Source organism: Gracilinanus agilis, chromosome 2, assembly GCF_016433145.1.
Source record: "Gracilinanus agilis isolate LMUSP501 chromosome 2, AgileGrace, whole genome shotgun sequence".
NCBI lineage: Eukaryota > Metazoa > Chordata > Mammalia > Didelphimorphia > Didelphidae > Gracilinanus > Gracilinanus agilis.
Window position 1 is genome coordinate 437,171,317 of NC_058131.1, and position 23,738 is coordinate 437,195,054.

At 35.3% G+C, this 23,738-nt stretch overlaps 1 protein-coding gene across 3 annotated transcripts in view; it reads left to right on the plus strand.

Annotated features, from left to right (window-relative positions):
* Positions 1-23,738, plus strand: part of BRF1 (BRF1 RNA polymerase III transcription initiation factor subunit) — a 195,085-nt gene that overhangs the window by 110,195 nt on the left and 61,152 nt on the right. For all 3 annotated transcript variants that reach the window (XM_044664724.1, XM_044664725.1, XM_044664726.1), the window contains one exon: positions 1,714-1,992. In XM_044664724.1, the coding sequence (XP_044520659.1) occupies positions 1,714-1,992 (279 nt within the window). The remainder of the gene's footprint in view (positions 1-1,713; positions 1,993-23,738) is intronic.

Genomic DNA, 23,738 nt, shown 5'->3' on the forward strand with positions numbered 1-23,738 from the left:
CACAAACAGCAGAGCTAGAGGGAAGCAGAGTGCTCAGACCACTCCCCTCTCCCTCTCTATACTCTCTGAAGATATTCCTCACTTCACTTACCCCTCCACCCAGTAGGAGCACTTCCTCCCTTCCCTGTGTGGGGTAAGAGTTGGGTGGGGTACACTCAGTGGCGGGGAGGGGGAGAGAGCACAGCATGTGGTCTCTGGTGTGGAGGGACATGGCACTTGGTCTGGGAGTGGGGGTTGGGGAAGGGACTGGCACTCCATCTCTAAAAGGTTTGCCATTACTGTCCTAGAAAACAGAATGAGAAAATCACAAAAAGAAGAAATGATGCCCATCTTTCAGAGAGCCTATAAAAATGATTATTATGCTGGATAGGATGGACTGAAAGATCTCTAAAGTCTCATTCAACTCTATGAGTCTTTGAATTATGCCCCTTGTAACTTTCCTTTTCATCCAGATGTAATCATATTATGATTATTTTAAAATTATAATTCTAGATCGAACAATAGGCATATATTTGGAGCCATTCTTTAATTGGAAAAATTTAAGTGTGTGTATATACACACCCACACATGCTTGTAAACAAATATATGTAGGAATACATGTGTATAAATATGCATATAAATATTTAATGGGACATCTGATTACATCATAAAGTTACCACAAATGGATTAATTCTGTGAATGGACAGTTAATATGCTGGGGCAGCTAGATGGCTCAATGGATTGAGAGCCAGACCCAGAGACTGGAGGTCCTGGATTCAAATCTAACCTCCAACACTTCCTAGCTGTGTGACCTTGGGCAAGTCACTTAATTACCATTGCCTAACCCTTACTGCTCTTCTGCCTTGGAACCAATATATAGTATTGATTTTAAGGTGGAAATTAAGGGTTTTAAAAAAGAAAGAAAAAAATATTCTTCTTATGGATTCTTGAAAATTGGTAGTTCTGAAAATCTCGTTGTGTGTTGGGATGATGACCTAAATACATTGATTTTGAGGTGCAGCCTTGACATGTGATGCATTTAGTTGGAAATGCCATGTACTTTACTTGATAGTAAGGCATCACTGTTGATCTGTAACATTGATAATTATCACTTCATAAACTTTTTGAGTTAGAGATGGAAGAGATCTTAAGACCTCTAGTCTAGCTCTTTCATTTTACTGAGGAGGAAACCAAGGCCTAGAAAGGCTAAGTAACTTATTCAGTGTTATATGAGTTGTAAGTAGACAAGCTAAAATTGAAACCCAGACCTTCTGCCTCCAAATTTGGTGCTATTTCTAGTATATCACAGTATATCTGTTACTTTCCTTTGTGCCACTGAAATCTTTCAAGCATCAGAAATGCTTGAAATTTGTTTATACCAATCACATTTAGAAATCAATGTGATTTCTTAATTTTTTTGCTTTAGAGAAAATTTGATGTTCTTATTAATATAAAAATTTGTTAAGATGTGAATTTTTACTACCTATAACTAAAACATTTAAAAAAGAGTAAATTATTTTATGAAACTTAAAAGGCTCAAAGAATAAGGTATCATTTTTGATGCACATCTTTTTCATTTTATTTATATTTTCATAATTGCTTTAAAAGTTGAAATCAGCTTCTTTTGCAGCTTAGAGCTTTCTTTCCTTTTTTAAAAAAGAAATGGGTCCTTTCTGATCCACTAATTTTCATTTTTTTAAAGGTGATAGTGATCTTTTAAAATTATTTTAATAGATTCCATAGATGATAATACTTCCAGTATATTTGGAGAAGAAGAAGCAGAAGATGAAGAACTAGAAGCAGCTGCAAATCATTTAAATAAAGACTTTTATAAGGAGCTTCTTGATAGAAACAGATTGAACAGTGATGATGATCTAAGTTGTGGAAATGGATCCTTAGACCCAATTAAGCCACCAGCTTTAGAAACTTTACTTGGTCCTCTGCCTACTGCAGCCAGTTTGGGAATCACTGAATCCATCAGAGAATGCATTTCACCACAGAGCCGGGAACCCAGTAAGTACCACTGATAAATGGTCTTTTCTGAAATTGGCACCTTTAAAAACAAGATGTAATTTTCCAACTGTGATTGGCTTCACTTTTTTTTTCTATTACCAGTGAAAATTGACTAAATTGAAAAGAGATTGAAAAGTGAGCATAGTCCCATAAATCCTTTTTTAGCAGAAGGAAAACTTGTTAGATAACAAGGATAAATTTGTGGAGAAAAATAGAAAGATTAGAACTTCACTGCTCATTATCAGCTTAAACCATTTCTACTTTATAGTTGTGTTATTTTTAGGACATTGCCCACTATTTATAGAGAGTTGGGGCTGCCTTAGGGTTATACTTTCATTGGTTGAATAAACATTTTCTGTGTGAAATAGTCTTAATAGATGAAAAGGACACTTTTTATTCTGGTTGAAATTTCTAGGGCTGTATCTTTGGAATTTGGAGTCACAGTGGCCATGTATTTGTAAGTGTACAAGGAATGGCTTTACCCCTATGGTTCCCCCCCCCTTTTTTTTTTTCAGTGCTCATGATTTTTCTCTTAGATTCATCCAGAGTGAATTTATTTTCTCTTTTGTAGTCTTACAAAATAACATTATTATTTAATTTTACAGCATTGAGTTTTTTTGTGGCTATTCTTTCCATTTACATTGTTGTAGTCATAGTGTTTATTGTTTTTCTGTCTCCATATTTTACTTTTAAAAATTAATTCTATTGATATCTGCTTGTTTTTTTATCACCATAACTTTCTTCTAGTGTCTCTTCTCCCCTCCTAGAGAGGCATTCCACATTATAAATAATATTATTAAAAAAAAAGAAGTAATATAAAAAACTGAAACTGATCAGTACATTGAAAAAAAATGTGAAAATATATTCAGTGGACTTTGTGGACTTCCCTTCTCTGCAAAGGAGTAGAGTTGGAGTACGTTATCACTTCTTTTCTTTGGAGTCATGCTTATTCCTTGTAATTTGCAATATTGGCATTTACCTGTTTTTGTTTTTTTCCATTTTGACATTGTTAAGATGTATATATTGTTTTCTTGACTTGACTTACTTTACCTGTTTGACATGACAAAACTCCATCCTAGGATTTCTACTCCAGTGGTGGATGTTTCTTCTTTTACATACTGGCCCTGGAGGAGGAATCAGGATACTCCATTCTTCTTATTGTTACTTGCTGTTTTTTTTTTTTAACTTCCCTCAGTAACCTTTCCTCTTTTGAAGTCTATCCAGTCAAAATTTTCTATCTAATCTTAGTTATGGTAGCTGTAATAATTCCAACTCCTTGTCCTCCCTTTTCAAGATTTTCAATAGCTATGTCAATGTCTTTTTCTCTTCTTTAATTCTTCTTTTACAGGGAAGCTTTAGTATGCACTTATATTCAAACTTTCTAACCTTTCTTTTTCTCAGCCTCCTTAAATTCCATGACTATTCTACTTCTGCTACAAATTCACATTAGATCTAATTATTACCTATAAATGTTACATTTCCCTAATTAGAAACTCTGACATTCCTTTATCTGAGAATAACTCCTTATAATTCCACCTCTTCCTACTTGCAGTTAGAGACTAGAAACTAAAAAATAGTAATCAGACAGGTAGGAGATAAGCCAGGAGACAATAGTGTTATGAAAATCTGGAGAGAAGAAAGAATCCAAGGATGGTTAGAGTTATTAAATGTAGCAGACAGGTCAAAGAATATTAAGAATAAGAAAAAGTCATCAGATTTGGCAATTAAGAGATACCTGACAATTTGGAGAAAGGCATTTCAGTAGTTGGATGAGGAGGTCAGAAGCCAGCAGGCTAGGTAACACAGTGGTTAGAGTGCCAGACCTGGCATTGGGAAGACTTGGATTCAAATGTGGCCTCAGTCACTTCCTAGCTGTGTGATTCTGGGTTAGTCACTCAACTCCAGTTTTCTAGCCCTTGCCAGTCTTCTGTCTTAGAACTCATTCTAAGACAGAGGTAAGGGTTTAAAAAAAAGTGAGAGGGGAAGAAGTGGGAACAACAAGTACTTCTCTCCTAAACTTATTTTTATTTTCACTGAAATCTTCAATCCTTGTATCCCTCAATACTTTTTAAAATTAATCAATTTTTCAATTTTTTTTTCAATCAGTAAGCATTTTTTCCTTTCCATTTCTCCTTACCCCTAGGAAAAATAAAGAAAAACAATCCTTAGAAGAAATATCCATTAACTTGGACCAATGCCCAAAGGGCTATAAAACGTAACTGACTGAGCAATAGGCATTACTAGGTTTGTATTCCAATGAGATAAAAAAAAGGGGAAGGACCTATGTGTATAAAAATAATTAAAGCAGCTCTTTTTGTGTGGGCAAAGAATTGGAAAGTGAAGGGATACCCATCAATTGGGGAATGGCTGATTAGGTTATCGTATATGATTGTAATGGAATACTATTGTCCTCTAAGAAATAACAAGCAAGAGGAGATTAGAAAAACCTGGAAGGACTTAAATGAATTAAAGCAGAGTGAAATAAAGCAAAACCAGGAGAACATTGTTTATAAAGACAAGAATACCGTACAGTGAACAACTGTGAAAAATTAGCTATTCTCAGCAATACAGTGATCCAAAACAATCCCAAAGGACTCATGATAAAAACCAAAAAATGCCCTCTGCTTCCAGTAAAGGAACTGAAGGAATCTGAATTCTGACCAAAGTAAACTTTTTTCACTTTCTTTCCAAATTTTTTTCTTCAGGGTTCCTTCCACAAAAGGATTTTATGAGAAAATATTTTACATGATTGCACATGTAATATCTGTATCAGATTACTTACCATCTCAGTGGGTTGGGGTGGGGGTGAATAGAGAGAGAGAGAGAGAATTTGAGACTTAAAAGTTTTGAAAACTATTTTTACATGTAATTGGAGGAAAAAAGGAAATAAGCACAATAAGCCAAAATAAAGGACCATAGTTAGCCATGTCCAATACGTCTCATTCTACATATTTAGTTTCTCCCCCTTTTGTTAGTATCATGACCTCTTTTCTTACATCACTTTCCTACCTTTTTAGCCTCAGCCCAGTAGTTGGCCTTTTCAGCTTTACACTGTCTTCCACTCTTGAATCCTTTGCCCATTTGTTCTATCACCACATATCTCTTATCAAATCTCAGCTATTAGACTCTTCTACTTTTATTCAAAAACCATTGAAGAACAAAGCTGGAGGAAGTCCTTATAACTGTAGGACTGGGTAAATTATAAATTCATGTTATTCAATTTCAATAGGGTCTCCATTGCAGCAGAACAGTTCTTTTGTTCTCCCCTAAGTGATGCCCACTCCCTTCAGAAATGTCCTTAATCTTTACTTTCCTCCTCAAGCCTTCTTACTCTTCCTACTCCATCTCTCCAGCAGATTGTATCATCAGTCTTCCTCCTCTTAAATTTTCATATCTTTCTTCCTATCAAATGTTTTCTTTTCTATTACTTCAAAGATTTTCAGTTCTCCCCTCATCCTTAAAAAAATTTTTCATTAGACTTGACCATTCCTTCAGTCTATCATTCTGTATCTTTACTCTATTTCTCATTCAAATTTCTGGAAGAAGCTTCCTTTACTTGTTGCCTCTGCTTCCTCCTCTCTTAAGAAATAACCCTTTGTAATCTGGCTTCTGACCTCTTTACCCAACTACTGAAAGTACTTTTTTCCTAATTTAACAGGGATCTCTTTGAAATCTGATGATTTTTTAAAAATTCCTAATCCTCCTTAACTTTTCTACGGCATTGACACTGTTGACAAACCCCTTCTCTTGGATTCTCTTTTCCCTCTAGATTTATATAATACTATATTCTCCTGCCTCTTTTTCAGTTTGCTTTGCTGGCTTGTCTTCTGAGTCATGGGCCCTAATTTTATGTGTACCCCAGAGTTCTGTATTAGGCTCTCTTCTGTTCTGCCTCTACATAATGTATTTTGGTGAAAATATTAATGAGGTTGTTAAAGGGACTTTCTTAATCTCTCTCTCTGTCTCTTTAAGAGGCAGGAAGAGCTGGATTTTTGAGTAAGAGAAGAGCTGACAGGAGTCTGTGTGCTAGAGCTGGAGATTCCATTTCAATTACATGTAGAAACAATTTTTTAATTTTTTCCATGATTCCATGATTCTTGTTGTTTCCCTCCCATATTCCTTCCCTCTCCCAGAGTTGACAAGCAGTTTCACTGTGTTAAGCACATATTATCACTCAAATCCCATTTCCATATTATTCATTTTTGTAATAGAGTAATCTTTTAACATCAAAAATCCAGATCATATACCCATACAAGTGATAAATCATATGTTTTCTTCTGGATTTCTGCTCCCACAATTCTTTCTCTAGATGTGGATAGCATATAAACAATTTTTGACAATTGTCTTCTGGCAGTTTAAGATTAAGATTTTGTCTTTCCCTCCCTGAGGTGGTAAATAGTCTGGTCATGGTTTTTAAACAACCTGACCTTTTTACTGAAAGAATGTTCATAACATTTTGATGTTATGATAATATTACCTTAATATCCCACTTTTATCAGGGTGATGAGAAACAAGATACCCTCCTCTGGGACTGTATACAGAATATAAATGAGGAAATGTGAGAATTGGTTTGTGTTTGGATGTCAAACTCACATGGTAGTGTGAAAACAATTTGACTTCAGGTTGCAAAATTTCAATAATATGTTGCACTTAGAAGAAGTCAGAGTTTTATGTCATTTCTGCACAGACAAAATCATTGAATACATGATTGTGATAGTTTTGAATCTCTGCAGAAATTAATCTGTAGTGTTTCAAATGCATGATTGTCACAGAAAAAATTATGTGTGTATATGTATATATGCATACACACATATATATGCATATATATATAAAACATAATTGTGCAATTATTTATTAAGGTACTGTTTATTAAGGTGCTTAAGGTACTGTTAAAGAATTTTCAGTTTGAATCTTTTGGACCATCATCACAAGCCCCAAGGCAGTTTTTGCACCTCTAAATGGGAAACATTGATATAAACTAGCACCTAGCAATTATTCTGAAGTGTAATAGTTTGCCAATTTCTTCTTATAGATCTTCAAGCAGAAGCTGAATGATTCCTTGCTGGGGATGTTTTAAAGAAAGGGTTCTTTTGGAACGGCTTATAAATAGGTGACCTCTGAGGTTCTTTCCAGCTCCTAAATTCTATCATTCTGTGTAATATAAATTTATTTAAAAGCATTACTGAATTCATAAAATCTCTTTGTCATGAACTATTGTAGTTTGTGTAAGTTTTTGATACTAAAAGTATTATTCATTTTGGAATGTGGTGAATCATTGCTATTGTAAGTCTGAGATGCGTCACACAATAACCTAGGGCACTAGTGGCGAACCTTTTAGAGACTGTGCTGTGCCCTGCCCCACCCCCAATACGACTGTGTGCTGGGCAAATCCTGCCTCCCCCCCATCCACTCCACACCAGGGAAGGAGAAAGTGCTTCAATTGGGCTGCCAGGCAGACAGATGGGTAAAGTGAGGAATGGTCTCAGCAAGTATAGAGAGGGAAAGTGGAGTGGCCTGAGTGCTCCACTCCCCTCCAGCTCTGCCACTTGTGAGCCACCCCTCTTACCTCAGACAGGGGAGGGAGGAAGTGCTCCTATTGGGCTGCTGGGTAGAAGGGAGGATGATGTGAAAAAAAAATGTCATCAGGCATAGTGAAGCAGCTCTGCCCAAGCCTCTCTGCCTTTCTAGTAAGACACGTGTGTGTGTGTGTGTGTGTGTGTGTGTGTGTGTGTGTGTGTGTGTGTGTGTGTGTGATTTGAAGGGGGTACGCTGTGTGCATGTCCACAGAGTGCTTTGCATACCATCTTTGTCATGTGTCCCATAGCTTTATCATCACTGGCCTAGGGTAAGTGGTAGTTGAATTCTTGGAAATAAATGAGATTTGGAAAAAGAGATTATAGAAAGAACAAGAAGAGGAGCAAGAGCAGTGCTTTGAAATGGAAGCAGAAAGATCAAAGATCTTTTTTTTTTCCTTCTAAAGGATTGGGGAGACCTGAACATATTTCTAGATAGATAGGAATATAGCATTGGAAAGTAAAAGTTTGATGTTATGAAAGACAGAGAGAATGAGAATGATTTCTGAAGCAAAATTGAACTGATAAGACAGAATGACTTTGTTTCTAAAGACTGTTTATGATTTCCAAAATTACCAAGTTTGTACATTAACATTTTATTTACTTGTCAATATTCCGGGTTCTCAAATGATATAAAACATGACTACAATGTGTATAAAAACTGGTAAATGAGTTTTACTGAAGGGATTCCTGTCTGTCTTAGATACAACTAAATGTAACAGGATAGAATAACCTAAGTATGGAATCATTCATACATTTGTTCCTTCAAGTTAAAGATGAAGAGTATAAAATTCAGAAGGGTTGTACCTGAGATAACACTCATGCTTCTCCATCAAAAAATTCTTCACCCAGCCAGATGGAGTCACTGGTAAAAGTATTGGTGTAGTCATAAAGACCAATACTTATCTAGCCTTCCAAAAACACATTATAATTGTCTTAATGCTAACATCCAGTCTCATTTGGAAAGAAATGAAAAATGCATTTTTCATTTTTATTTTTCAATTGCATATTGTAGGTCAGAGGTGTCAAATTCCAGCAGAGGCTGAAACCAAATTAAAATATAATTTGGGAAATGTTTAACAAAATAAATAAAAATACATTATAATATAATGTAAATCTGTGGGTTTTTCTAAATCAATGTGCAATGAGTTTGACACTACTGTTGTAGACTATAAATCAGTGGCCCAATGTAGCGGAAAGACTTGCAGTTAGCAGCCCTGGGTTTGAATACCAAGTTCAATATTTACTAGCTTATGATCTTGAAAAAGTTAATGTTGTTGAGCTTTTGCTTACCTGTATAATGAGTATAGTTTCAGGTATACAGTAGGCACTTAATAAATCCTTATTGACTAACTAGGTGATCTTTGTAGTCCTGAAGTTCTGTGATTATAGAAATATTGATTTTTTTTTTTAACCCTTACCTTACAATACTGTGTACTGGTTTCAAGGTGGAAGAGGCAACTGGGGATAAGTGACTTGCCCAGCATGTCATAGCTAGGAAATGGCTTAATGTAAGATTTGAAAAGACCTTCTGTTTCTAGTTTGGGCTCTCAATCTGCTGAGCCACCTAGCTGCCCCTGGAAATATTAATTTTTAAGGCACCACATTTCCCTAGCTGATACAAGCTGTGGCACTAAGCTCTGCCTGACTATTTCTTCCCCTAAGATTCAGAAGCTATTGTGCTACTTTTCCTACATGTAATTGGTTTTCTCTTTAAGTGAGTTAAACTTCTAATCTAGGTAGACATCTCTTTCTTGAACTGAAGAAATACATAAATTCAGCTATTGTATGATTTATCTGATTCTGCCCCTAGGAAATGGGAACACAAAAATTCTAGACCAGAATTCCCCAGATTTTACCTGTCTTTATTAATTATCTTGATTATTTCTGCTATATATATCTGATACTGAGTTTTCTGTTTCCCATCCCTTTCTGCTTCTTTCTGATAGTATCTGGACAATGTTTAACAGAGAAGCTATATTTCAGAAGGGGGAAGAGATAAAAAAAATCAGAATAGCAATGAAAATTAAAAGAAAATTTCTGGGCATTATCTGTAGCAGAATCCACTTTTTATCAAAAGCAGGGGGAGCAGCTCATCTCTATAGGTACGAATGTCTATATCCACTGCTAGCATTTGATACCTGCCAACTGTTACCAGGATGGAAACCTTTCTCCCTCTAGGTGGACTTAAATGAGAAATTCTTACTAAATGGCTGCTACTAGGTAGAGACTTCTCGCTTTTGCTGTTCCAAGCATTTTGTCCACCCTTTTTTGAGACTTATCTCCTTTTGAGTGCTTAGTTCAAGGATAAAGAACATAACTTGTAGCTCTGACCACTAAGTTGAGTATATCATGAGTAATATGAAGGTACCTTGATTGTTACTGTGCTCTACTGAACTTGACCAAGATTCCAACAGTAGTACAGATCTCTGCATCTTCTGGAAAGTTGGATATATAAGAACCTTGAGTGGCATGAGCAATAAGTTTACATCAGACACTTCTCCAGGAATTTGGTTGGCCACTAACTTATGCACTTTATTAAACACCTCTGGGCCTAGACTTTGCTCAGCTTTGAATATACCATTTCTATTTTACAAATGATACCTCTATGCTAATCTTGCATCATGGGACTTTATCATGATCAGAACTCATTGGAATTTCGGGACAGAGTATCATTTTGTTGGAAATGTCCTCTGTCAGTCTCTTTGTCTCAGACAAGGACCAGTAACAAGCTAATAACTCATAAAGTAGTTATAGTCAACCATTGTCCCATCCCTGTAAATGTGTGATACTAGAAATCCCTGGTTCTCAGCTATATCCTTCTGCCGTAGAATGTAGTCTATTACTACTGGAATGTTAATACCTAGAGTTCCATAGATTGTTAAGTGATAAAATATCTAAGTGGAGGGTCTTTTGGGCAACTTTCAGTCTACTTCTACTGTGGCCCGAACTTAAACCATGCGGCATGTCAAATCACAGTGTAGAGAGGCCTCATAATGATTCCTAAATGTGGTGTGTGCTGCCACCAGTAGCTGAACAGCCCAATCAAGGCCTGAGCCTCTTTCTTGATTGTTGTAGGTGCTTCAGGGCCAGAAGTTTATTACTTACTGTCTCATGGATGTTCCTCTGAACCCCTACCAGCGTGCCCCAGAGAACTAAACTTAATGGGATCATCTTTCTTGTGACTTGTCCAGAAAATGATTTTCCCCATTTAGCCACTCAGTCTTTCCCTGTACATATGTCCCCTGGAGGAATAGAACTCTAGGCAGAGTTGGCACAGAAAGTCATCAGCTTCACTCTCTTCCAGAGTCATTTGAGTCCATTGGCAAGACAAAAGTCAGGGGGACTGGTGATGGCCCAGGATTCAGTGGATGACCTTGGTGTCTTTGATGTCCGATTAAGCTCTAAGTGCTCCAAAGGGCCTCCTTTAGCTACCCTTATGGCCACTGGAATAAAATGTTTTCCTATGCCCATTTCACTAGGAGAAGGCTTATTAACAGATTTTTTGACCGACTGGTTATCCTCAACCTGACTTAGACAATCTGCTGAGATGGTTTACCAGGGTGTGGCCATTGTGCATGTTATGGTTTCTTGGAGCCACAGGTGAGAGTTGAGGACTAAATGGACATCAGTAATGTCCAAATGGATGAGCAGCAAGCCAGAGGTGCTCTAGTCCACCTTGAGATTCCATGTACCCATAAACATTTGGCAATTAAGAGAACATTAATAACTATGTTATCTGATTGGTGAAGTCAGAATCTAAACTGTGCTGCAGAGTTAAGAGGGTGAGAGAAAAAGAAGTCCAGGTTCCATCCATTGTATATAGCCTTTTCAAGGAAATGAGTCATAAAGGAGAGGAAAGATACAGAAAGGTAAACATAGGATGTTTGCAGACAATATGGGATAGGCACCAATAGTGATTGAGTGATTTAAAAAGAATAGTAATGATGAGGCAATCTGTTGCAGAAAATGGACTGCAATGGGATCACTTAAATACAAATGGAAGCATTTGCCTCATCAAGAATAGCCACCTCTTCTTGTGAAACGGGGATGAAGGAGAAGATGGTGACAGAAGGCAGAGAATGAGGGGAGAAGTGAGAGCTCTTGGCAGGTGACCTCATTTTTTTCAGTGAAATATGAGGCAAGTTTCTCATCTGAGAGGATGAGGGGAACAGGATCTGTGGAAGGGATAAAAAGGTTTGGAAAAGCACTGTGGTCAATGGGATAGTGTATCTTTTTTTTTTTTTTAACTCTTACCTTCTGCCTTAACCAATGGTTCCAAGGCAGAAGAGAATGGTAAGGGCAAGGCATTGGGGGTTAAGGGACTTGCCCAGGGTCACACAGTGAGGAAGTGTCCAAGGCCAGATTTGAACTTAGGACCTCTTTTCTCTAGACCTGACTTTCAATCCACTGAGCTATCTAACTGCCCCCCAGTAGTGTATTTTTTAAGGAATTGTAAAAGGATTGCCTTTCCACTGTGTAGGTTCTTTTGAGATTATATAACAGACTTCTAGTAGATCCAGTCAGCATGGTTCTATGATTTTCTCTACTTTCTTTTAGTAGCAGGAGAATAAGATTGAAGACAGTGGATGGCGAGAGTAACCCAAGTCTGGATTTTAGAAGGACAACTTATTCTATAGAAAGGGGCAGCATTGATCTGGTTCCTCAAAGGGTCAAGATTGGGAAGGGAAGAGAGGATTATAGCTAGTGTCAAGATACTGGACTGGAAAAACATTGAGGGATAATTGAATTGGAAATTATGGTGAGACTGAAGAAAATGATTTGGAGTTCTAAGACAGAGGGAGAGATGCAAGGACAACAGATTTTATAGTCAAATGAAGTTATTCCAATGTTCATGGACATGGATGTGGAACACTTTTTGAAAATTGAGAACTGAATTTGCAGTCATATACCTTTAGTTTTCCAGCCTTACCTAGTTAATTAAATAACTGATGCCATTTTCGACCTTTTATGTTTAGGTAGAAAATTGCTTGTTAATTTTCATTCAGAATACTTGAATTATTCCGTATAATATAGTTAGTTTTCTAAACTGGACCAACTGGCTGCAGTTTATTGCTAATGCTCCTTTGTATCTTTTTGTTTTTGTTTTTAATCTTATGCCTTTGTATCATAGGTTTATTTTCAATCTTCTCCCAGTTCTATTCTGCAGTGTAAAAAGTATGCATTCATTTCTCAGAGAAATTAGAAATGTAGTACTTACATGTGAAACAACAGAACAAAAAAAAGTTGTTTCTCTGTGGGCACATTAAGTATAAAATAGATGGACATATTCTTAGGGTCCATTGTTTTGCCAGTAATCATGATGAATGTTACTATGCCTTAATTGAAAACAAATTTGAAAACAACTAATGTACTTGACAATGTATAATTTTTAAACAAAAAGTGGCAGTGTCTTTTTGTTTTCATGATTTTATGTATATGTGGCATTATGTATAAGTGGCATCTCATAGCCCAAGGAGAAAGCTCAGTAGAGAGGGAAAACTCTCAAAATGAAATACTGAAGACCTAAACAGAAATGATTACTTTGAGAAAGAAAAAGAAGACATCTAAAGAGAAAGATTTGTAAATGATATATATTTTTCAATATCTTGGTTTGTTTTGCTGATTTTTTCCTTAAATTATTTTTTATTCCAAGGCATGACTATGGGAGGTGAAAAAGAAGGAGAATGGATATAGGGGAAAATCTAGGCAATATATAAAAAAATTAATAAAACAATTTAGAAGATAATGTATAGAAGATGGAAACAAAATAACAAGAGTATTAAATCAAATCTTGGCACTGATCCTGTGGGTCTAGAAACAAGAGTACTCAAGTTCAGAATTAGCTAAAGGTAATAAATAATGCCAAGGACAAATAAAATTCTTTTGGGTTATGTTGGGGAAAAGAGGAAGATGATTAGAGGAGTAGTGAAAATCCAGATGACAGAGAGAAGGCAGAACTCAGCAACTCTTTAATCTTTTCTCTGTTAAGGAGAAAACCCTTTTGTTTTAATGGTGGAATAAGGAAATAATTCAAGTTACCAGGCATACATGAACTACATCCCAAGGTATTGAAAGAATGAGTGGATATGGTTGTTGATCCACTCTTCGAAAGATTATCAAGCAGGGGAGAGGAACCATAATACTAGAGAAGAGGACATACTATTCATAAAAACTGAAGAAAATGTAAACTAAGTGAGTAACTTATTTTCAATTCTTGATTTAAAAAAAAACATTTGAAAGTATATTATTAAAGGAATGTGAGCATCTAGAAGAGAAATCAGTGAAATCTCAGTCAATAAGATTTCAAGAACAGGCCATCCCTGCCTAACATCATTTCCTTTTTTGTTAAGGTTACCAGACTAATAGAATACTGAAATGCTATAGATTTGTAGTTTGCTTAGATTTCAGCAAAGCATTTGCAAAGTTCAAAACTCTACTCTTAGATTTACTATGAAAAACTGGGAAGTATGGTTGTGCAACTCTGTATGTTGAAGTCCCCTAGTATAAGGGCAAGAATTTGGACTGGTGAACTCACTGAAGAAGTAAAGAGAGTATCCTGGGGTTGGAGGGGTGTCTTTAGATGATAGCTACCAGAATTGTTATAAATATAGATTACCAGTATCCAAGAGGGAATAGAGAGAGCAAGGTATGAATGAAAATTCAACCAGCACTGTAAAGGGTGGTCAGAAATATTATTTCAGTGTCAACTTCTAGAAATTCAGGAGTATTTTTTTTTAATTTTTTTTTTTATTAAACCCTTAACTTCTGTGTATTGGCTCATAGGTGGAAGAGTGGTAAGGGGTCAAGTGACTTGCCCAGGGTCAAACAGCTGGGAAGCGTCTGAGGCTGGCTTTGAACCTAGGACCTCCCGTCTGTAGGGCTGACTCTCAATCCACTGAGCTACCCAGCTGCCCGCTACAGGAGTATTTTTAAGTGAAATCTGTAAGTTCGAGGTTGAAGGCTTTGATTTTTAACAATAGAATTGGTAGTTGAAGTTACTTAGAGAGATCTCTTTCAGCTGAATTTGTGGAAGTCTATCTTATTTGATGATGCTTAAGTAAAAATTCTAAGCCTTGAGAGTAAAATCTTTAAAATAGAATATTAATGTTTACAGCAATTGAAAAACTTAAAAGGTGTTAGGTTGACCTGGTATTTGATTATTTTGAACACTTTTCCCAATGTTTTTTTATTGGCAGGTGAGTCAAAGATGGCAATTTTGCTGGGTTAATGATAGAGAACTTTAGAACATATACATTTACAGTAATCTGAAAAGTTAAAATCCCAAACTCCATCTCTGATTATCACTGTCTAATTTTCTTCTCAGTTTAAAAGTTTTGAGGGTGTTTTTGTTTTATTTTTTGCAGAATCTGTTGTTACTTTTTTTTAACAGACATTGCTATAAGCAGAATCAGAGGCTGATAAGGTTTCTGGGTCCTGAGACTTCCTGTACTGTGTTATCAACGCTAGATTAGCTCTCAGCATACTAGGATCCATATGTAAATATGAGACAATCATTTGCCAAAGGGAGAAGACATATCCCCAGATAAATTGTTTTGACTGTATTGTGGCTTCAGTTAGTTACAGCATCTATGATATTAACCTTCCCAGTGGAAATTTTCCCATTTTCTCTATTAGTGTTCTGTGGGAGACTGAATCCGACTTAAAGTCATATAAATAAATGGTATTGATAACAGTACCTTTGTCTTGTAGAACACTTTACATCTGTTATTGGAGAAGACTGAGTTCTCAAGGCAACTCAACACCATTATTCTATTTTCTTTTCAAGGCCATAAGAATCTACTTACGTCTTGAAGTTTGTTTCTAAGTATACAAAGGACTGTTATTCCATATTAAAATTCTAAATCCTCCTAGCCCATTGTTTGTCACAGGAATTGCATTTTTAGATATTGGGATCATTTCAATTTTATATTTGTATTGATTTATATTTTAGAATTTTTATACCATTAGCAATTCAGCTTTCAAAATTTTGTATGTAATTCATGAAATGTTCATTTTCAGAGATAAAATAAAGCTTTCCCGTTGTAATTTGCAAGTTATTTTAAATCATGCCGTATTTGTTGTGCACTCATGAAATTACTCTCCTTGCTTCACTCCTGATCTTATTGGGAAGGCTTCTGTCTTATACCTATTTCATATGATACTTGTTGATGGAAAGACTTATTCCTGTGCTTTCTAGGAATGGGTGTTATATTTTGTTGAAGGCCTTTTCTGCATCTATTGAGATAATCATGTGATTTCTGTTAGTTTGATTATTGATGTAGTCAATTATGCTGATAGTTTTCCTAATATTAAACCAGCCCTAAATTTTTGGTTTAAATCCTCCCTGGTCATAGTAAATGATCTTTGTGATATATTGCTGTATTCTCTTTGCTAGTATTTCATTAAAATATTTTTGCATCTATTCATTAATGAAATTAGCCTGTAACTCTCTCTATTTTAGGTAATAGTACCGTATTTGTGTCATAGAAAGATTTTGGTAGGATACCTTCTCTGCCAATTTTCCCAAATACTTTGTATTGTATTGAGATTAACTGTTCTTTAAATGTTTGATAGAATTTACTTGTGAATCCATGTGGCCCTGGAGATTTTTTCTTAGGGAGTTCATTGGTGGTATGTTCAATTTCTCTTTATGATATTGGATTATGTAAGGATTCTATTTCCTCCTTTGTCAATTTGGGCAATTGATGTTTTTAGATTGTCAGATTTATTGTAATATAATTGGGCAAAATATATCCTAATGATTGCTTTAATTTCCTGTTTATTGGTGGTGAGTTCACCCATTTCATTTTTGATACTGATTATTTGATTTTCTTCTTTCTTTTTAAAAATCAGATTAAACAGTTTTCTATTTTATTTGTTTTTTTTCATAAAACAACTCCTAGCTCAGTGATTCTCTGACTTTAATTTTCTTAATTTCTCCTTTAATTTTTAGAATTTCCAATTTAGTCTTTAATTGAAGATTTTAAATTTGTACTTTTTCTAGTTTTTTACTTGCATGTCAAATCTGCTTTTTCTCTATTTTATTGATATAAGCTTATAGAGATAGAAATTTTCCCCTAAATATTGCTTTGACTATATTCCATAAATTTTTATATGTCATTGTAATTTTCCTTAATGAAATTACTGATTGTTTTTAGAATTTATACTTTGACCCACTCCTTTTTAAGCATTAGATTATTTAGTTTCTCATTAATTTTTTATTTATCTTTCCATGGGCCCTTATTGTTTATAATTTTTATTGCATTATGAACAGAAAAGGATACATTTATTATTTCTGTTTTTCTGCATTTGTTTATGAAGTTTTTATGTCCTAATATATTGTTAGTTTTTGTGTAAGTGCTATGTACTGATGAAAAGAAGGTATATTCCTTTCTATTCCTATTCAGTTTTCTCTAGAGATATATTAGTTCTAACTTTTTAAAATTTTCTTTATTTCATTCCAGTAACAAATCTACATATACGTTTTCCAAGGTTACATGATTCATGTTGTCTCCCTCCTATCTTCTCTCCCCTCTCCTATAGCTGACAAGCAATTCCACTGAATTTTACATGTATTATCATTAGTTCTAATTTTTTAAAAAAATTATTCACTTCTTTCTTGTTTATTTTTCAGTTCGATTTTTCTATATCTGAAAGGAGGAAGTTAAGGTCCCCCAACTAGTATAGTTTTACTGTCAATTTTCTCCTGAGACTTATTTAATTTCTTCTTTAAAAATCTGGAGTCTATTCCATTTGATTCATTTATGTTTAGTAGTGATATTACTTTATTTACCTTTTAGCAAGATGTAATTTCCTTCCTTATCTCTTTTAATTGGATCTATTTTTGCTTTAGCTTTGTCTGAGATCATGACTGCTACTCCTGCTTTTTTTACTTCAGATGCTGCACAATAAATTCTGCTCCAGCCCCTTACCTTTACTATGTGTGTGTCTCCCTGCCTCAGATGTGTTTCTTGTAAACAACAAATCGTAGGATTCTGTTTAATCCACTCTACTATCTGCCTCTGTTTTATGGGTGAGTTCATCCCATTCACATTCACAGTTATGATTACCAACTGTGTATTGCCCTCTGTCTTATTTTCTCCTTTTGATCCTGCTCCTTCCCTTTTCACTCTGTTCCTCCTCATAGGTGTTTTGCTTTTAATCACCATGCCCTGCTTCACCACCCCTTTGTCTTATTCCCCTTCAATTTCTCTATAAGGAAAGGTAGGATTCTGTATCCAGATGAGTATGATTGTTATCTCTGAACCAGTTACAATGAGAGTAAAGTTTAATCATTGCCTGTCACCACTTTTATCCTCCCCTTCACTGTAATAGTTTTTCATGAGATAATTTATTCCATTCCACATCTCCCTTCCCTTTTCCCCAGTGTAATCCTCTTTTAAACCCCTTAATTTTTTTTTGCTCATCATATCATTCCTAATGAACTTACTCCCACATCATCTGTCTATGTATCTTTCCACCTGCTCTAATACTGATAAAAATTTTTAAGAAATAAAAATATCATCTTTCCATGTACAGTTTGGCCTCACTGAATCCCTTAAATTTTCTCATATTTGCCTTTTTAGGTTTTTTCTTGGGTCTTGTGTTTGAATATCAGATTTTCTGCTTAGATCTGATCTTTTCATTAGGAATGCTTGAATCTCTTTTATTTTATTAAATGATCATTTTTCCCCCTGAAAGAATATACTCAGGTTTTCTGGGTAGGTGATTCTGGGTTTTAAACCTAGCTCTTTTATCTTTTGGAATATCATATAACAAGTCTTCCAGTCCTTTAATGTGGATGCTAAGCCCTGTGTAACCATGACTGTTGCTTCATAGTATTTGAATTATTTCTTTCTGGCTGCTTGCAGTACTTTCTTCTTGGCTTAGAAGCTCTTGAATTTAGGTTATGGTATTTCTGAGAGTTGTCATTTGAAGGTTTATTTTCAGAGGTGATTTATAGATTCTTTTAATGTTTATTTCATACTCTTCAAGAATATCATGACAGTAAAGAGATGAGAAATAGGAAAGAACCAATTTGTATAAAAATATTTATAGTTGTTCTTGTGGTGGCAAAGAATGGAAAACTAAACGAATGTCCCTCAGTTGGGGAATGGCTAAATAAATTGTGGTATTTGATGGTGATGGAATACTATTGTGCTATAAGAAATGATGAACAGGATGATTTCAGAAAGTGCCAGAAAGATCTATGTAAACTGATGCAGAGTGAAATAAGTAGAACCAGGAGAACATTATACTCACTAACTGCAATATTGTGGAATGATCAAATGTGATAGACTTTGCTACTAACAGCAGTACAATGATCCAGGACCATTCTAAGGGACTTATGGAAAAGAATGCTATTCACTTCCAGAGAAAGAACTGTTGGAGTGGGAATGCAGATGAAAACATATGATTTATCACTTGTTTATGGGTATATGTTTTGGGGGTTTGGCTTTATAAGATTATTAACTTACAGTAATGAATAATTGGAAATATGTGTTGTGTGATAATAAATGAATAACCTAGATTGAATTGCTTCTCAACTGCAGGAGGGGGAGGGAGAAAGGAAGGGAGATAATATGCATCATATAACTTCAAAAAACTTATGTGGAAATTTGTTATTAAAATAAAAAATTCAAATTAAAAAATAATTAAAAATTAAACAAAAAGGTTAAAAAAAGAAAATCAGGGCAGTTTTCTTTGATAATTTCTTGTATTATGATGTCCAGGCATTTTTTTTTATCATGGCTTTCTTGTAGTAGTGTAATTCTTAAATTGTCTCTCCTGGATCTATTTTCCAGGTCAGTTTTTTTAAATGAGCTATTTCATGTTTTCCCCTGTTTTTTCATTCTTTTGATTTTGTTTTATTGTTTTGTGATGACTGGTGAAGTCATTAGCTTCTACTTACCCAATTCTAATGATTTTCTTCTGTGAGCTTTTGAACCTCCTTTTCCATTAGGCCAATTCTGCTATCTTTTTTCCTGCATTGCTTTCATTTCTCTTTCTCATTTTTCTTCTGCCTCTCTGAATTGATTTTAAAATTACTTTTTGAGCTCTTCCAGATCCTGAGACCAATTCATATTTTTCTTTGAAATTTTGCACATATTTGCTTTGCTTTCACTGTCTATGCCTTGTTCTTCTTTGTCTCCTTAAAAATTTCCGTGGGTTTTTTTTTCTGTTTGTTTGCTTATTTTTTTTTTTTTGAGTTTTTTCTTGACTTTCTCTTTTATCTTAAAGATGGGCTCTGTTCTCAGAGCAGAGGGAGCACTCTCTTAAACTCTCTGTTTCTGGGTTTTTCGGAAGTTTCAGTTCAATAACCTGTGGTCTGAAGGCTCTGAAAGCCACCTCCCATGGCTGATTCAGTTACCTCCTGGGCTTAAGTAGGGATTTCTGGTCTCGCTCTGGCTAGGTTTGATCATCTTAGGCACACTGTGGACTATATTGCCCTGGGCCTTGTAACTTCATCTTGAGCTTGGTTAAGGGATCTGGGCCTTATTCTGTGCTTACACAGGCCAGGTGTGCTGCAAACTGCCTTGCACTGGGTTTCAGGTCTTCATTGCAGACTTAGGATGGGGCTCTGGACTTCATTGTAGATTTATACAGGCAGTGTTGCAGACTGTCTCGTGCTGGGATTTAGGATCTCATTATAGACTTGGGCAAATGCTCTGGACCTCCCCTTGGGCTCACACTAGCTAGGTGCCTTGCTGACTGCCAGTATTTGTTTTGAAGCTTTATTTTAAGGTTGATTGAAGAAGATTCTCACAGTTGTTCAAGATTTCCAGGCTTCTACTCTGCCATCTTTGAAATTACCATTTCTTACACTGATTTCACTATTTAATTTTTTGTTGTTGAGTCATTTTCAGTTTTGTCCAACTCTTTTCCTAACCCCTTTTGGGGTTTTCTTGGCAAAGATACTGGAGTAGTTTGCCATTTTCTTCTCCAGCTCATTTTACAGATGAGGAAATTGAGACAAAGAGGGTTAAATGACTTGCCCAGTGTCACACAGCTAATGTCTAAAGTTGGATTCAGGTCTTCTGACCTCGTGCCTAGCATTGAAAGAGGGAGAAGACAGATAGTATGTTTTACAGAAGTTGGATGGATGCATGGCTTTGCATATGGAGGTTTGGCTTGCACATGGAACTAAACAAGAGAGATTCCTCAGAGACTGAGGAACAAATAAAAGGAGACTCACAGAGACAGGAGGTGGGGGGTAGTATTCCTATCTCTTCAAGAGTTTAGAGAGAGCACTTTCTGCCATTGGTCACCAGACTTTCTTTGGGAAGCCATTGACCCTGTTCCTGTGAATTGTATCTTTGAGAGAGAGAAACTGTCCACTCTGATTTCACCTGTTTCCATCAACCGAGTTCCTGTGATTTAGTGGCATAAAAGAATTTAATCCTTACTAAGAAAAATTCAACAAGAGCCCTGTCACTTGTCTGTCTGGAAGTGAAACCTTGGCCATATTTGGCTGGGCCCACTAAAGTGACTCTGTCATTTATCTCATCCTATCCATTCCTAATGAACTATAAACTTGTCCACAATCAACATTTGGAGGGTCAGTAGGTCAGGATGTTAGATAGGGTTTGGGGTTCAAGACAGAGAATGCAGAAGAGATAGCAAGAAAACAAGAAGAGAATTTCTTGAGGAATTTGTATATTGGAGGGAGGAGAATTAGAGGAATTAGAGTTAAGAAATCTATTCCCTGGCCCTTGTGAGTTTCAGAATTCCCAATTAACATACCCTCCTTCCCTTCCCTGTGTTGGAAATAGTTAATAAACCAATTTACTGTTTACAAGATGAAGAAGCAGTCAAATTGCATTTTAACTGTGCTTCTGCTAGTGAGGCCTACCATAGCAGACTACAGCCTGACATCAACTAAACAGAGTATTGTACTGGACTAACATCAGTCTAGGTTCAAGTAGTTAGCCTTATTTCAGCACAAAGATCATTTAGCTTCCTTATTATTTAATTATTATTTTTGTGTTTATTAGGTGCCTATTATGTGCCAGGAACTATGTGAGCTACTGGAATAAAACCACAAAGAATTAAATAATCCATAGTTGTAAAGAGCATATATGTTATTTCTTTAATTTTAACATTTTTTTACATTTTGAATTCCAAATTCTCTTCCTTCTTCTAGCTCCACTGTAACTAATTGAAGTCAAATAATATAATATCACTTATGCATGTAAAATCATACAAAAACATATTTCACTATTAGCCATGTTCGAGAAAATAAAGCAAGAAACTAGGGGGAAAAAAGTATGCTTCACTTTCCAGTCAGTGTCCATCAGTTCTCTTTCTGGAGTTGGATAATATTTTTGACCAGGAGTCCTTGGGTATCATCTTGGATCATTGTATTGTTAAGAGTAGCTACATCTTTCACAGTTTTAACAATATTGTTTTGATATTGCTGTTACTGTGTTCAAAGTCCTTCTGGTTTTGCTCACTTCACTTTGCATTATTAGTTCATATAAGTGTAATCTTTTTTTAATCTATCTTGGTTATCATTTCTTTTTGCATAATAGCATTTTAGCATTACCATATACTACATCTTGTTTAGGTGTTCCCCAACTGATAGACTTTTTTCTCAATTTACAATTGATTTAGTAATTTAGAGCATTAAAAAAATGTAAATATAGATAACTTTGATTTCTTTCTTTGAAATTTCCTGTTCATAGCCTTTGGCCATTTATCTATTGGGGGAATGGTTCTTATCTTTATAAATTTGAGTCAATTCCCTATATATTTGAGAAAGGATGTTTTTAGAAGAAAAACTTGTCATAAGTTTCCCCCCTCTTCATTTCTTGATTTCCCTCTAATCATGGCTGCATTGGTTTTGTTTCTGCAAAACCATTTTAATTTCATGTAATAAAAATTATCCACTTCACATCTAAATCATGTGCCATTTTTATCTTACATTTGAATATAATGTGAAATGTTTGTCTGTGCCTAGTTTCTGCTGAACTATTTTCTGGTATTCCCAGCAATTTTTGTCAAATAGTGAGTTTTTGCCTCCAAAGCTAGAATCTAATACTGGATTACTATGGTCATTAACTACAGTATATTTTTCACTTAATCTGTTTCACTGCTCTACCATTATTTCTTAGCCATTACTAGATTGTTTTTTCAATTATCACTTTGTAATAAGTTTGAAATCTGGTACTGTTAGACTACCTTCCTTTACATTTTTTTCATTGATTCTCTTGGTATTCTTGATGAATTTTGTTATAATTTTTTTCCTAGCTCTATAAAATCTTTAGTAGTTTGATTGGCATTGCAATGAATAAATGTAGGTAGAATTATCATTTTTATTGTATTCTTTGGCCTACTCACGAACAATTAATATCTTTCCAGTTGTTTATATTAGTGTTTTGTAGTACCCAGGATTTTAACCAGTAAATAAATTTAAAGGCATTTCTCTGTGGAAGATATAATTTATTAATAGAGGCATGTGATTTATGCTTAGGAGAGACACTATGAGACCTGACACTCTCTTTTATAGGGGAGGGATTTTTATTTCTGATTGTGCTAATAGTGTAGCATTTATATCTCCCCTGGCAGCCCCAATTGGTAGCTATTTTAAAAGAGGCAGTGGACTTGGAGATCTCAACTTCTTCCATATTATTTCATTTAAGAGGGGAGGAGGGCTACTTTTCAGGTGGGTAGATCCCTATAGCTTCACATAGCTGACCTGCCCTACTTTCAAATGCCTTAGGGAAGATGCTCTTGTTTATAGATAAATAAGGATTTTTATCCTTTAACAAAAGACAAATGATCCCAGCCAAGTTAGATTACCTTAGCTTTAGAACTAGACTGACTACTTCAGAGATCAGAGTTTGAGAGAAAATGGATTTACATAGAAATATTGCTAGTAAATAATATAATTCAACTTTAATTTTCTTCACTTTGTTTGAAAATTATTTTGTAATTGTGTTTATATATTCCTTGGTTTTGTCTCAGCATGTAGACTCCCAAATATTTTATATTGTCTGTAGTTATTTTTTTTTATCTTAAAACTTATTTTATTTTATTTTATTTTATTTTAACATTTATTAATATACATTTTTAACATGGTTGCCTGATTCATACTCCTCTTATCCCCTTCACCCCCCCCCCCCCCCCCCCCCCCCCCCCCCCCCCCCCCCCCCCGCCCCCCCCCCGCCC